Source organism: Pipra filicauda, unplaced genomic scaffold (assembly GCF_003945595.2).
Source record: "Pipra filicauda isolate LSUMZ 115617 unplaced genomic scaffold, ASM394559v2 scaffold516_size422861_pilon, whole genome shotgun sequence".
NCBI classification, from domain to species: Eukaryota; Metazoa; Chordata; class Aves; order Passeriformes; family Pipridae; genus Pipra; species Pipra filicauda.
The window spans coordinates 211,496-228,077 of NW_024104661.1; the positions used below are offsets into that span (position 1 = coordinate 211,496).

General features: G+C 41.8%; 1 protein-coding gene and 1 long non-coding RNA gene across 3 annotated transcripts in view; one reads left to right on the forward strand and one right to left on the reverse strand.

The window, feature by feature from the left end:
- Positions 1-1,820: 1,820 nt before the first annotated feature.
- SCOC (short coiled-coil protein) lies at positions 1,821-15,031 on the reverse strand. 2 transcript variants are annotated; one of them, XM_027729726.2, is made up of 4 exons: positions 14,898-15,031; positions 4,867-4,938; positions 4,689-4,772; positions 1,821-4,122 (listed from the first exon to the last, which is right to left on the reverse strand). In XM_027729726.2, the coding sequence occupies exons 1-4, from the start codon at positions 14,959-14,961 to the stop codon at positions 3,980-3,982; spliced, it is 363 nt and encodes a 120-aa protein (XP_027585527.1). In that variant the 5' UTR covers positions 14,962-15,031; the 3' UTR covers positions 1,821-3,979. The 2 variants fall into 2 exon arrangements, with proteins under 2 accessions (XP_027585527.1, XP_039242870.1); XM_039386936.1 differs by lacking the exon at positions 14,898-15,031 and adding an exon at positions 5,556-5,637.
- Positions 6,023-16,582, forward strand: part of LOC120324407 — a 36,535-nt gene continuing 25,975 nt past the window's right edge. Inside the window, exon 1 of the long non-coding RNA XR_005565692.1 lies at positions 6,023-6,209. This is a non-coding gene — a long non-coding RNA (uncharacterized LOC120324407). The remainder of the gene's footprint in view (positions 6,210-16,582) is intronic.

Below are 16,582 nucleotides of genomic sequence, written 5' to 3' on the forward strand. Positions count from 1 at the left end.
AAACCTCTTGCTGCTTGACAGCTGCCTGTAGAAGTAGTGGACTATAAGGTGCTACCAAAAGCAGTTATACATTGTAAACAAGCAGAAATACATTAATTCATAAGGATTCTAACCGATTTTCTTGTGCCTGACAAGAATTTAGTTCACATAAAAAAAGGAGTATTTTCACAGCAGTTTCCATGGAAGTCTCTAAGAAATGAATGCTTACTTAACCCTAATGAAAAAGGCAGCGTCCTCAAGTGCTTGTTCTGAAGTGCTAAGAAGTTAATTATATTGGACTCTTATTTAGTTTGAACTACATGGAAAGGTCTCAGTTTTTTGTTTGGTTTGAGGCTTTTTGTGTCATTAAGTGCAAGCTCCCACCTCTTTATTTAGGGTCTACATGCAGAAGGTAAGAAGTGAAGACTACAGATTACTCCACAGCAATAGATAGTTGTTATCAGTGTAGTATCCTGCTAGTAACAGCTACTGTGAGCTGTCAGGGAGCATTTCAGCTCTCCAATGGATGATGTCTGAGTCTGATAAGAGTCCTTTGGAATTGTTACAGCATTTGGGTGTGGTTCTGGGGTTGGGTTTGGCTTTTTTGTTTTGGGGTTTTGGAGGGTTATTTTCTTTGATGTGATTTAGTTACTCCAGGGATTGGTCACCCCACAGGGGATGCTAGTCCTCCCTTGGGGTTTTGAACTTAAGGTTCCCATAAAGTCTTGATTAATGCCCCATCAACATCTTTGCTTGTACCTCGCTTTAGTAAAAAAAGGAGCCATTTATTATGGGTAAAAGGGTTACCCACTGCTCAGTGGATACCCATAGCTCAAGGGTGCTGTTTGCACTAATACTGACTCTGTAAGGCCTCTCTCACTTTAATACTGACTTAATTACTTTGATCACCTAGAACCTGGAGATGGAAGACATCCTTCTGCATATCAGCTTACTTGGATCTAGTCTTATGCTGCTAATTAGGGGAGAAATATCAGAGCTTTGGTGATTTGAGGCTCTAAATGTACAAAACCAGGCAGAACGGGAACCTCCCCTGTCCATTGGTACTTGTAACGTTGAGATTTCACCCACAGTTCCTGTGCATCATCCATTTATTTCTGAACAGGTATTTCAGGAAAAATCTTGCTATCATGGCTGCTTGAAAGAGCTTTAAATTAACAAGGTGATGATTTTCAATTCCAGGGTGCCTTACTATTTAAAGTATCAGTCATCTTTGGAACTCCATGAGTATCAGATCTCCACAGCCTTCACTCCCACCGGCTACACTGTAGCTTCATTAAAGATCTTACTGAGGATGCCAGATAACCAGACTGAACATTGTCTATATGCAGGGAAGGCCAAGTAGGACTGAGGCCCTTTTATTTCCTTACAGATGAAGCTACTCCTCAGTTGGCATACACAGTCATGAAGGTATGATGAAGTAATAATTCTGGTTCCTGTCTAATGTAGAGCTCACTAACTTGTGTAGGAAAAGGTAACACTTCCTGTATTCTAACTTGGCCTCCCACATGGAAAGGTGCAAGTTTTAGCTTTTTGACTACACTGGATGCAGTCTACCAATTCTTTTTTCTTTAGCCAGAAAAGTATACAGACATGTGAGATTCATGGCTGAAAATAGCAAGTGAGTCAGGAACCGAAACCTTACTGAAACTAGAGTCATTGACCCAGGTTTAATCTTAATACTTGGTGATTTCATCTAGTCTTTCACACAGTTCAGCTATGTAGAAACCATTAAGATGATGGCAAACCCTACTGCTTTTCCACCTTTCGACTACAGATGGCTGTGAGAAGTTTTAGGGTTTACAAATGTTAAAGCAAACTAATCAAGACAAATCAAAAGTTTTTATTTAGTGTAAAGTCAGAAATACAACATCTTTAAAATGCTTATAAGTTAACTGAAGGCCACAGTAGTGGGATGTAAAATCGCATAGAGATGAAATAACTACTATATACACACTGATGGATAAAGTATCACTATCCAATCTACAATACAAACCCAGGATTTTAAGGTTACTTTATCTTGGGAAGTTGCTGAAGTCTAACAAGCGCATGCTCTGTTACCAGCTGAGCTCCTACAGTGCAGATGGAGATGGGCAGTGACATGGCTTTAAAGCTACAATGGCTGTGATGCGATGCAACCTTTAGAAGTCAAGTGCTTGGTGTGACTGTTCTTTGTTTAATGCTCAAACTCTGGACTAGCCATGTGATCTACTCTACCTGCTAGCATTAATTTAGAGTTCCAGTAGTGTGAGAGAGTAGTCCATAGAAGATTAAAAATCATTTTAGACGTTTACAAGAACCCCATGACACAAAGAGTATCACCCATTTGTGTCTTGGTGGGTAAAACATTTTTCATCATTTGGTTTCTTGACCCAGACTTGTAAACAGCCCTCAAGAGCAAACTATTAGTGCTTTTTTGGCAGTCTTTTGTCTTTGCTGACACTCCAGTGAGCACTGCAGAGCCATTTTAAATGGGGAGAAATGGGAAACCTCACCTTTTGGAGGGGAGAACCTCACAATGTCAACTTACTCTTGAGACACAGCAGTGCTTAGCTGCCAAGAAACTTGGGGTTTGAGAGGAATTTATTCTACTATTCCATTGATTCATTCACAGCTAGGTTGAAAGAGAGCCTTGAATTAGTGGTTTCCTTTTAAAAGGTCAAGTACAATGGCTTAATTACTGAAGAGATACTCAGTTCTAGCTGACATCCATAAATAAATCTGCAGTGCTGCTGTATGGCAAGATGAAACATTCAACTAAGTACTGATAAAACTTACATTATTGTTTGTATTTCAGCTTCTGCTCTCCCTTAATACTGATTATGCTGGACATGCTGCCTCTATGGGAAGTGCTCAGACCCATAATCTGGGCTAAACTCCCTTACAAAACCTGCTAACAGCCAAGCCAGTAAAAACAGCACCTTGGCACCAGGCACTGCTCAGAGCAGCATGGTTTTGAGAGGCAAAAGCCACCTTCATTCCACTGCAGCCTTCTGCCTTACATGTTTTTATGCAGTGCCTCAAGAGGCACTTCACAAGCTCAGGCTGTTGGGCAGGAAAACATCTGCTCTGAGGCCTGAAGCAAATTTGGCACTTCAGGAGGAAAGTAAAAGGTGGGAAGGAAAGAAGACTTCTCAGTTCCTCACTGCAGATTGCTCACAATGAGCACGAGGAACACTGCTGACCTTCTGTTTCTGAAAAGCTAATCACTCAGGTTTTCACAAAACTCTTCATCACACAACTGAAAAACCTCAGGAGGATCATACGTTACGATGCTGTGCCTGATTGTTCTTCGAGGAAAGGGGAAAGCGAAAATGGTTTCAAGTGTACATATTACAACACTCCCATACTGCATCAGTTTGGTATTTCCCTGATTAAGTTGCCCTGTTCCTCTTTCCCTTATCCTCCCCCTTCCCAAAAAATTTTAAGTGTTTTTCTGTATGCAAGCCCTACAAACAATATCATACTGTTATTACTTCACAGAAATGCTTAACTGGTTTATAGGTTCTTGTTTTAAGTTGCTTTGCAGAGCTACGAACAGTACTACACAATAATTAAATATATTTCATGTGAAAAAAGTGATGCAATTAGACTCTGAATATTTTTATCAAACAGGGCTTCAACACAATATTGTAACTTATTTTGCTAGTCAAGAACTCTACCCTAAGACCTCAAAGAGTGCCAACAGACCTTTGTTTAACCTCACAAACTGAATCCGATTTTTAACAAGATATGCTCATTTTTAAAAACAAATATCAAAATTTAGTAATTATCTACACTACATTTGCACATTGCTTAATCTTAATACGCAAACTTACGTCTCCTGTCCATGATAATGCTCTTAATTCTGTTTATCACCGAAGTTTATAATCTTTAAGTATCCAGTAAGCCACAAACTAAGGTATTTTAGCTCATGTAGCCTATGCCAGTTAAAACAAAAAAAGACAGCAGCAATACAACAGCATCATCTATGAGTCAGCCCTTACTTCCTTTTGCTTTTTGTGTCAGTTGTTTGGAAAACACTAGACGCTGACATCAGATTTTCTATATACTGTCCAAGAACTTGGTTTTCTGATTTCAGTTTCAAGTTTTCTTCCTTAACAGCATCTACTCGTGCTGAGAGATCTGCGAAGGTGATATTATAAGAGAAGTATTAGACACTGTTGCATGCAATAATTAACATGTTCTACGGGCCTATATCAGACATCACACCTTTAATGCAGGAAACGTTACCCTAAGGTATTATGTTAACACAGTAATATAAACTAACATTCTGCTACTAAAGTTTTATCAAAAGCCCACTCTTCCTGTATTATTTTGTAGTACAGTATTTGGATAAACTTCTTAAACGTACTCCTAGTCTGTAACTTTATTATTTTCTTGAATTTTTGAATTAAGCTACTGCAAACTCAGCTACTTGGAAACAGACTCAAAGATGTGTGTCAGCTAATAAGCAACAAATTAACTGTATCACCCCTCCTGCTTGATGTGTATTATGAGAGTCGAGCAAACACAATTCTGCATAAAGAGGAAAGAAAAAACCTAGTTCCAAGATCTTGCCTATGTACCTTCAACTGCTTTAAGTGACATACTTCTGGACACTGTGCCTAAGGTAGGGCAGAGCAGTGAGGTTCTCTTCTTTTGCTTATTACTGTGTGCTTGTAAAAAATCTGATGTGTCAAGCTGCTAACCTTCAAGTGTGTGCTGCAGTTCCAAAACTTGATTAATAAGCCGTGTTTTCTCTTCTAATTCCACCTGATTCTCAGCCTCAACAGCTGCAATAAATCATGAGAGTTTTAGTGCAACCTCTGCAAACAGTTGGAAATTATATTAAGTAGAAAGAATAACAAGAACATTAAGAACTTATACCATCCATGTCGGCATTCATCATTGTAGAATGGGCTCTTTCCACTTTTGAAGAGCGTTTCCTTGAGAGATGCTCTGCTTAAAGAAAAGAACATGGAGGCAACTGTTAATGGAACTGCCTTTATATTTGGCTTTTAGGTGCGTTTTTCTAATTGGCAGTGAAAGGCCTGCACTTAAGCCTAAGGCAGAGGAACACTCCTTACCATTCTTTAATTATTTTTCCTAGGGCCTTATGTGGTATGTAACTATGGTTCTTCGAGTAACTATGCTTCTGTTTACAAAAATGACCGATCCGGACGCCTCTAACGCATAAGATATCTCCGTCCCGGTGATGTAGTTGCCGCCTTCCCAGCACCGATCATTCTGGAATTGGCTATTCCCAAACGCAGGAGCGGAAGGGCCCCGCTTTGTCCCCCTCCCACCCCCCTTCGCCGGTGCCCGGGCCCGCGGGACAGGCGTGCCCACGGCTCGGGGGCTCCGCGCATCCCCAATTCCCGGCCCCATCCCGGCCGCAGCGCCCGTGCTCGGGGGCCGGGGGGAGGCAGCGCCGCAGAGGGGCTGCCCCGCGGGAGCCACACGGCAGCGCCGCGGCCCTGCCCGCGCCCCCCCTCACCCGGCCTTCCCTCCCTCCACCCACCGACCCACCCGCCCACCGTCCCGGCGCTCCCTCCCGACCTCCCGCCGCTCCGAACCTGCCGCCTCCCCGCGGGCTGCGCCCCGGCCCGGCCCGGCCCCGCTCCGCTCGCACCGCGCCTGCGCCGCGAGGGGGCGGGCACGGGGCGGGATGCGGGCAGGAAGGATGGAGGGAGGGATGGATGGATGCGGGCGGCGTATGGGGGGAGAGGCTGCCTTCCTGCGGCCGGGGCGGCGTGTCACAGTTTGTGCCTGCCTTACGGGTTGCCTGAGCCGCACCCGGCCCTTTCCCGTTAGATCCCGCCGGGTTGCCAATAAGATAATGGAAGCAACTAGCAAGAACGCGATTAAATTAAATTAAAGGAAGAATGTTTTCCACTGCGAGGGTGGTGAGGTACTGGTGCATCCTGAAGTTCTGGATGCCTCATCCCTGGCAGTGTTCAAGGACTAGGTTAGATGGAGCTTTGAGCAATGTGGTCCAGTGGAAGGTGTCCCCGCCCGTGGCAGTGGGGTTGGAACTGGATGATCTCTAAGGCCCCTTCCGACCCAAACCAGTCTGTGATTCTGAATAAATGCTAACATTAATTTGTTCTGTGCTCACACACTGCCGGTGTTCAGAGCAGTGGTCCTCGGCCGCCAGTTGCTCTGCATAGCGTTCACAAGAAATCGAGAAAAGGCAGCTGTTCCCTGGTGGATAACCCCTTCGGATTCAGGTAGGTTGGCAAAGCCTGAGGAAGGTCAGAGAAAACCGACAGTGTGTGTGACTGCTGTGAACTCTCAGGTGCTCACATGTGGAGCTCTGTGAGAGAGGAGCCTCACAGCTGGAGTCCATCAGGGTTTACCTCTGCCAGTTCAGTGCCATGTATAACTGGCTTAGCTGCTTCCAGTCTGGCAGATCAGCAAGCCTTTTCCACAGCAGTATCTGGATTAATTGTAATTTAGCTCCTTGCTTCTGGATCTCACAGCATGAGAGATCACATCACGCAGGAAGCTAAGTAACTTCACGGAGTTACTCTCATCTAATAGCTCGGTAGCTCCAAAACTACACTCCTGTGTCTTCGTTCTTTCCCTAGTTCCCTGGAGGGAATAACATGCTGCACAGGGTCCTCGCTTTGACCTCACAGCACAGTCTGTGAGCCACAGTAAAGGAATGAAAAACATTCAGGACCAGAGCTAATTTTAGTGGCTTCACTGAAGTGACTGCACTGCATAACTTGTAGTACCTTTGTACCATGTAGTTTGAACCATATGTTGCAGTGAAATATATCCATATTGTATCCCTAAATTGCAGGAATATATCTAGTTATAAATAAGTAATTCGATGCTATGCAGATACACGGGAAGATAAAGGCATTTGGGAAGTGAGCCCTCTACTGTATTTTTAAGTACACTTCAGAAAGTGTGTATTTCCAATATCTATATCTTCCGGCTGCCTCCACAGTATTACTATCATTGTGTTAATAACTTTTTTAACCTTACAATCAGATAAATTCAGACTAGACTGAATGCTATTCAGGTTATGAATTACTGTAATTAGAGTCCTGCTGTCTGTCTGTACTGGAAAATTAGTCTGTTTTCAGTTCCATTAGCTAGTGTGCTCAGAAGTATATCACCTTCTCTACAATGGCTGTTTTAAACACAGCAATCCTTATTCCTTGCAAGCAGTCCTCTCAGGTGGTTGCTGGGCTTTAGGAGCTTGTTAGTAACTCTCCTTGATTGCTGTTTTTACAATGACGAGTGCTTCTCACACTGTTTTCATCTTGCTTCCTGCACCGGCTGTGTGGCAAGCCTGGCAATCAACAGGTTCTCACAATTCTTTCTAATGAGACAATCTCCAGCACTTTGATTAACAAGGAAAAAGAATATGGCCAGAGTCTGCAGGTTTATACAGATGGATGGAGAGCTTGCTTATCTGGTGAGGAACTTGCTGTGTTTTATACTGTAAGGCAGGGGGGAATATTGCAGGCTTATCTTGGGGAAATGCACCTCTCTACTACAGAAATTCCAATTTTCTTGCTGTATTATTTTCTTGCTGTATATTGTATTATTGTCTAAACTGTCCCAAAATGAGCAAAGTGGGAAGATCCTTGATGTTAAATTACAGGACAGAATGGAAATTAGACATATTGGCTCCTATCCTATTGTAGCCAAAACAGAAATAATTTCAAGAGCTGTTAGTTTACCCACTGGTTCCTCTTTGGTACCTCTGTCATTGAGGGTTCATTCTACTTTGTGTGGTTGTGGTTTCTGACTGTAGTATTTTCTTTTGATTCTTAACTCTGATTTTTGAGCATGAGCAGCAGGATGGAACTCCTTTTCAGAAGTTAACCTATGTGAGAGGCTTTTTGGTTTTCCTTTAGAGAAAATTGTCTTTTTCTGAGCCTCCACTGTCAGCATTGCAGAGAGCAGATGGTGTTTTTAGTCTACAGAGTGCTATGTGTTACTGGGTTAAACAGTTGCACAGAAGCTTCCTTGGGTTTGTACTGCTGTAAACTCAGACATACTGGATCTCACACAGTGCATCTTCCTGCTCTGAGTGCTTAGTATGAATTCCTTTTCCCTAATAGATAAGATTGTGCAGCTGGCACGTGCTCCTTGGCCCCAACATTTAGAAACTGTTTTCTTTGTGACCTGGCTGTGTCCCAAATCCTTATTGTGGAAAGATTGATGCACGTTGCCCTATTTCTTTCCCTGTCCTTCATCCCCTGTCACCCAGGAAAGTATATTTAAGTGCTGGGGCAGCAGGGAGCAACTCTACTGTGCACAACCCTGATCTGCACAGTCCAGGGGCCAAAACTGTTGGATTGATACTGGTGGGTGCACATTCCACAGAGAGGATGCCTAGATCATCCTGTGTCCCCTTAAAAAGGTTTGCATTCCTAACTCTCCCTTATTTTCTGGTGCAAAGAAATCAATTCCAGGATTCTAAATATCCCATGCATTAGCAGTTTTAAACAAACAAACACCCAAAAAACACACACATAAAAACCCCTCGAAACACAAAGCAAAACGCATCCAAACCTAATACACTACAGAAAAAAAAGCCCACATCCCAAAGTATTCTTTCACGAGAAATCAACCAAAACAAGAGAAGTTTAATGTATCACATGACTTACCTATTGGTTTTTCAAATATCTTACCTCACCTCACCTGTCTTGCTCTCTGGGTAACATAGTATCAGTTACATTTTTTGTGCTCTTTAAATTTCAAGATTTAGGCATTTAGAGGATAACCAAAACAATCAGGTTCCTTTTATAATGCAGAATGTGCCCTAGGGAAGGCACAGCTATGCATATTACGACACCAAGTTGTGTGGGAGTGTTGATCTACTGGAGGGTAGGAAGGCTTTGCAGAGGGCTCTGGACAGGCTGGGTTGAAAGGCTGTGACCAACAGTATGAGGTTCAACAAGGCCGAGTCCTGCACTTCAGCCACAACAACCCCATGCAGTGCTACAGGCTGGGGGAAGAGCGGCTGAAAAGTGGCCCAGTGGAAAAGGACGTGGGGGTGCTGGTCCACAGCTGGCTGGACATGAGCCAGCGTGTGCCCAGGTGGCCAAGAAGGCCAATGGTGTCCTGGTCTGTATCAGAAATAGTGTGGCCAGCAGGACCAGGGCAGTGATTGACCCCCTATAGTCGGCACTGGTGAGGCCACACACCAAGTGCTGTGTCCAGTTTGGGCCCCTCACTGCAACAAAGACATTGAGGTGCTGGAGTATGTCCAGACAAGGGCAGTGGAGCTGGGGAAGGGTCTGGAGCACAAGTTCTATGAAAAATGGTTGAAGGAGCTGGGGTTGTTTAGCCTGGAGAAAAGGAGGCTCAGGGGAGACCTCATCACTCTCTACAACTACCTGAAAGGAGGTTGTAGCCAGGTGGGTGTTGACCCTTTCTCTCAGGTAACTAGGGATAAGAGGAGGGGACATAGCCTCCAGCTGCGCCAGGGGAGGTTCAGGTTGGACATCAGAAAGAATTCCTTCACAGAAAGGGTTGTATAACATTGGAACAGGCTGCCCAGGGAGGTGGTGGTGGTGTCATCATCCCTGGGAGTGTTCAAGAAATGACTGGACATGGCACTCATATCATAGTCAAGTTGACAAGGTGATAATCACTCAAAGGTTGGATGATCTCAGAGGTCTTTTCCAACCTAATTGATTCTATGATATCTGTAGAGTAACCAAATACTACCTTGCATTTTGGGGTGTGTTTGGTGTCCCCTTTGGCTGGGGGTGGCCAATTCAAGCCCTTGTATAACAATTCTTGCTTTTATCAGCCTGTAGTATTTTGTTCGCTCTTGTGTTAGAAAGTGTCATGTCTTTGTTCTGTAAGTTGTTAGATGGCAAGTCTTGCTTGAGGACTATTCCCAGGAGAACCTGAAACAATCCTTCCAAAGTCTGCCATCTGTTTGAGAGGGATCTGGCAGCATTTGCTTCACTATGGCTTCCCCACTGACTGGGAGGAGCAAAATTAATTAGGTTAATACTAATTATATGTAACTGTGAGCAAACTGGCCATCTTTGCTGCGTGGCTGTTAACTTCAAGTCTTTGGAATATGCAGCACAAGGCTGAGAGATGGGCCACAACCTGTGTTCACAGAGCTTTTTTTTATTGGTTTTGTTTGCAAACTTAGTGCTCTCTTCTTTGGAGAACATACACCTTATTAAGAAAATTAAATAATATTCCCAAACACTGGAAATTGTTTTCTTCTGTGGAGCAGCATAACAACATTCCAATAGCACTGTGCAGTTTGAAAGAAGAAATAAGAGTATTCTCTTTGTTACTAGAAATACTTGAACACTACCCTAAGTTATGTTCCACTGTTTGGTTTATTAAACTGTTTTTACATGTCACACTAGCTTACTTGCTTCAGATGAGTGGATTTTCTCACTGAAGAGTTATAAAGAGAACTCGTAAGTTCTAGTGCTGTGTCAGAGCTCCTGAAGTCAAAACTGACTTGAATGTAACTAAGAAGAGGTGCTAAACCCTTTCTTTATTACTAATTTGTTTTATATTTTCTAAGGCATTTGGTTAAAGCAGAGGAGGCATTCATAATATTGTCATTATATTAAATTTATAGGAACAACACATTTCACTTCACAAATGTAATTATCTATATATACTTGTACCCTAAGTTCCAGTTAGATTTTCTAAAACTAGCTGATGCCACTGTCAAAAGGAATTATTTTATTCAGCTTCACTGAAAGAGCATTTTTTTCCTTAAAATACAATCATCTCCCCAGGATGTAAAGCATCATTAACAGTTTACCTGAATACACATACACGTACAGTTACTAGTGGAGAGGAGAGGATTTTGTTGCTCTGGACTCAGACTCTAAGCCATTGCTGCTAATGACAAATGTTTTCTGACTTTCTCTTTCTAAAACTCTGGTGTACATCTTGTTTTTCTCCATGGCACACAGAGCAAACCAACAAGCCTTTGACTTCCTTTTTGGCAACATTACAGGCACCAGAGGCGCCTGCGTCAGCTGACTGATGACAGAGGTTTCACTGTTCCCCACTACAATGGAAATGTATTCTCCTCTCCTCTAACTGAGGAAGGCATTGTACATATTTCTGAGATGAGTTTGCTATTTGAACTGTACTGTTTCCTCCTTTGGCTAGTTATTGCCACAAAGAAAAAGACAAAAAGGAACACAGATGGCTTAATCCTTTTTCCCTGCAATGCTGACTTGTAGGACCCCTTACCTCAAATCTTCTTGGTTTGTTTCTCTGCAGAACTAACAGACTCTGAGGTGGTTTTTTTCATGTAATGTTGCTTTACACCCAAATTCTCTGCAATTCTTGTTACTCTTTCAGAGTAACCTCAAAAGGCTTTTGTAGCCTTGTGCACTTCCTTGTGCAAATTTCCAATTAGGCACTTCTGTCAAATGCAGAATTCGAGTATTTCTTGGTTTGTGCTTTTTCCAACCTAATCAAATGACACAAAATGAGCAACTACTTTGGCTTACATTGTTCTAACTCTTGTCTGTGTCCTTAGTTGTTGTGCTTGTTTTGGTTTTGCCTTAGGTCCTGAGTGAGAATGGGACCTCATCAGATGACATAACCTGTGAGCACACAGTTGGGATAAAAAAATGCAGCCTCTTTAGAAAGTCTACAAAAGGCAAACCTCAGAAAGTGATATTTTTTCTTTACCCCTGAAGAGGCCTACCTTCATATAGCTACATATAGCTGTATAGTCTACATATAGCTGCATCCCATCCTTTGCAAGATTGAGCATGAGTGCAAATGTTCTTGTTTCTGCTCTGACTCCACAAAAACCCATTTTTAAACAGACTGAGGAACTGGACCCTTTGCAGCTCTAGGCTGTGAATACCAACATATATGACTGTTAACACTGTCTTGTTAACAATATGATCCCCCTTGTAATCATTGGCTATAGGTTTGCCATTAGATTTTTTGGAAGGATATTTAGCAAGGTTCCATAAAGCTTTTACTGGTAACCTATTAAGATGAAAAACTGTTTTGTCTTTCTGTAAGTTAGGCCCAAACATTTTGGGGTTTATATCTGCTTTTAAAAGGATGGGTTTACATGAGAAATGTGGTCATTAGTGTTGGCTTTCTGTAGAGTATTTGGAAAAAAGAGTATGATAATTTCTAGGTACTTTACAAAAAGGAAAGAGTGCCTTGATTTACTTATTCAGCATTGATCAGAAGTACAATAAAGAATTTTTTGCAGCTGTTGGACATCATCTCACTGTTTTGTTTTACTTCTGGTTTAATTTCCTCTGTGTTTTTGTTTGGGTAGGTCATGTTTTGAGGGAACTTTATCTAGAGCTATGAGTTTCTAAATTAAAAGGTATTTCATTAAAGGTGAAAATATTTTCACAAATGCCGTTAGCAAAAGCTTTCCTTGATTTCATGCACTGTTGATACTGCTATTAAAATACTTATCGAGGAGTTTCTGTCTTGCTACCATTTGGTCTTTGTCTTGATTTACGTGGAAGTGTTTTATTTTTGATACCTGCATACTTAACAAATAGAGAAATATTGCTGTTTTGAAAGAGCAATGGCTATTAAATATTCCTGCATTGCACTCGGTTAATCAGACTCAGTAACCCCTGTTGCTTTGACACAATGGCTTTTCACTGTACTAAGGAAACTTTGATAGGAAGGCTGTATTCTGATTATGTGTCAGATTGTAGATATGCAGCATGTTGTTCTGCTTGTCTGTTTAGTATCTTTTCCAGTGTGTTTTAAGAAACAGAGGGGAAACCTTATGCAATAACAAATGTGCTCAAGTTGCATGTAAATCATTATCATTCTCAGACAAAGTTCACTTATGATCTACATACTGCAAGCCTAGTTCCTTTATTCCATGCTTGAACTTGCTGTTTTCCATCCTAAGGAATCTTTTTGTTTCTCTCACTGTGTAGATTTTTAGCTTCCTTGCTCTTCTGGAATTGATGTTCTTCTCCAGCCTTACAGTTACAGCTATAAGGCCCACCCCACTCTGCTTGTTAGCTTCAATGCCCTAGAATTACTGTAATTAGTCTTAACTTCAGCTGGGAGAGATAAGGAAGACTGTTTCCTACAAAGTGTATCGTAGTCTCTTCCTATTATAGTTTAGGGATCTTCTCATACCTTTCTAACCTCCAGGTGTTGCCATCTGGCAGAAGAAATGGACCCAGGTTATCATGTTCACCATGATACTTACTGTATTTACCCTCTGTGCCTTCAAGCTATAAGCCTGCCTGAAAATGTCACTTATTTTCAATTATTCTGATTTTACTTCTGCTTTCTGAGTGATTGTCCCCACCTCCTCACTACTAGGGAAAACCTGTAATATTGGTAGCAGATCTTTAATAAAGATGCCTTGTTTGTGGTCCTCTGTGTTGTGGACATGAGCCTTCTCTGACCTTGGGTGTATTACTGCAATCGAGAGTCTGGTAAATCTGAACTGCTCAGTTCATAGCAGTGACATCTTTCAGGGGCTGACTTTGGTACCCACTGTCAGTAGGTGCTTGAATGAGAGAGTTTTTAACCTCGTGCCTCTGTTTTCTCATGGGTAATACCATTTTCCAAGCTGCAAGGGTGCTGAGGTTAGAGCAGTAAAGGAGGCTGGTGGGTGTTTGCCTTCTAAAGGAAGTGACTTGACTTCTGAAAGACTAAGCAAGCTATATGGCAAAACCACCCATCTGTGAGACAGGACAGATTCAAACATATCCTGTGTTATGGGGTCATCCCTAACTCAAATGGAGTTTTGCAACTCAGTTCTGGATGTTTTGCAAGGACAAGACAATCTTGTCACTGAATGCTGCCCCTCATTTGTTCTTGAGGTGTTACCAGCTGCACGGCAAGTCACGAAACAGTGTCTCTCTCATAGGATACCTTTTCCCTACTCTTCTATACCCTGCTACAGGAAAAGAGTGAGATTCACTGTCAGGAGAACCCTTCATTATTGCACAGCCTGGACCAAGGTCTGCCAAATTGTCTTCTTGTGAATAGTTCAGGTCAACCACATCTTGATGTCATAAGGCTATATTCTGTATAAATGAAGTGCATTCAAATATCCAACTCAACACCGTCACACTAATATTGAATTGCTAGAAAATTGTGTTCTAAAAATAAAATCAACTCAATGTTGTTTTTTTTTTTGTTTTGGTTTTTATACAGGAGGTAAATATAGCATGCACAATAATGTTCTTTATGTTAAAAAAAAAAAAAAAGAGAGGGTGGGGAGGGAATAGGACTTGTATTATTCATAAATAAGCCCTCCTAGCTCCTGTGAATTAGCACAGCTCTATGTCAGCCATGCTGACGTGATCAAGTTGATACTCTGGCCACACCTTTCTAAATAATTTATTATCAATTCATATTAACTTACTTCATTTTTCCAGTATGTAGAATTGTCCTACTTCCCCTTCCAAGTAATTTTTATTCTGTAAGTTGGGTGGGGGAGGCAGTCTTTGTAGTTTCTTTTAAAACAATTAAATGCTTAATAGTGGAAATTTAAATTATCAGCTTTTTTCCATTACTAATGAATTTGCAACACTTCTTGTGAGCTCTCCTGAGAGCATGTCAAAGAGGTTATTGTTCTGTGTTCAGAACATTATCTGTATTTTATTTGATAGTAGTAACTACTGAGTTAACCATTCTGTAACACTGTCCCTCTAAAAAGTGTAAGGCTCTATGTGCTCAGCTGATGAATGTATATTACTATATGTTAATATGTGAAAACTGTGGTACCCTCCATATCCCCAAAATCTCAATTCTTAACAAATCACAAGGCTTATTCAACCACACAACTAAAAAAAGTTTATGTGAAGGCATTTGCTAAAAGTGCCTTGTACCCAGTAATCACGATCTACAAATTTGTCTGCTCACACAATGCTGTTATTAAGCCCATGGATTCTGCATTGTATCAGTAGAGCACTGCAGTTTCTTACCTGAATCGTCTGCCAAAGAAATGTTGGTGAAAGTGCCATCCTCCTCATCCGAAGGTAACTCCATTTTGCTGCCTTTTTCCGAAGTTTTTGAGCCGTGTTGTTAAGCATGGCACTTGTCAGCCATTTCTGAGAGCACACGTGACTTCCCTGGTTCAATCTTTAATGAGTCCAGCGCACAGGTGTTGTTGTGTACTGTTGGCAGCTGCACACGTCTTACTCGATGTGGTGTCTCCTCTGAACCTTGAGCTCTTTTCCAGAAATTGTTGAGCTGGAAGGTGTCTGAGTTCTAACTGCTTCGTCAGACATGTGCTGAGCAAACACTGTTATAACAGGTTCTTTCTGTAAAAGAACTGTGTATCCACCCTGGCTGGCTTTTTGTTGTTGTTGTTCTTTATTTTCTCTAGGGCTGCGTGTGGAGTTTTGTTGGAGGGGTTTTTGATAAAGAGGAGAAGTAAGTTAATGTTCAAAAAATGTTGCTTACAGTCCAAAAAAATGCAGTGAACACTCTTGGGAGTAACAAATTTAAAATATAATCTTTGAATACTTAGAAAATTGAGTGATTTTATTTACATGAACAGTTGCATCAAAACCAATCAGGTAAGGTGAACAAGTGAAGTTAAATAAGTGAGCATCTGATGCTCCATGATAGCAGACAGGAGGAAGGAAGAGAAATCAAGTTCACAGAAGACCCCACTTTAGTCATCTTGTTTTGCTCCTGAAAGAATGTTGAACATAGTTTGAGCACATAAACTAGAAGTTTTCTGAATTTACAGTTTGCCTTTCACACTTTTGGGCATAATCTTGATTTGGACTCCTGAGACAGCTTCTAGGTACAAAGAAAATGCATGAAACTTTGCAGGACAAAGGGCCTAAGATACAGAATCACAGAATAATATAAGTTGAAAAAGACCTCTGAGATCATCGAGTCCAACCTTTGACCAATCACCACCTTGTCAGAGTGACCACAGTACTAAGTCCTGTTGTTTTCTGAACACCTCCAAGGGCGGTGGTTCCACCGCCTCCCTGGGCAGTCCATTCCAATGTTTAACAATCCTTTCTGAGAAGAAATTCCTCCTGATTCTATATCATCCATAACATGCCCAGATTTCAACCTATCAACTATATACCTATATATGTCTGTATACACTACACAAACAAAAATACTTGTTGAATTCCTGTTGTCCATGACTGGTGTAAGTGGAGCGGTCCATACTCATTTCTCCATGGTGTGTACAGTATACAATGGCATTGTCATTTAGCAACTGGCATTGTATATGCAATTCAGCATCACAGGCTGTTCTCACCCAAAATCAGGTCCCCTTGAGGTACACGTCGTGTTTCCCTGTCCCTCTGCACTACCTGCCAAGTGCACCCAGGTCCTTGAGCAAAAACAATCCCATGGATAGGTTTGCCTTTGCTTGAGACAGGACTAATCCAGACTGTCTTTCCTAATATACTCCTCATATGCACAATGGGGACTTTTTCTCCATCTGTGGTATGTAAGGGTTCTGACTGGGCAGGGACAGCTTGACTAGGAGAGCCTTTGGTGTTAACTAACCACATGGCCTCTGCTAAATATAGATTCCAGTGTTTGAAGGTCCCACTCTTCATTGCCTTCATTGTGGTTTTTAGCTGTCCATTGCACTGTTCAATTTTCCCGGAGGCTGGTGCATGACAGGGAATAT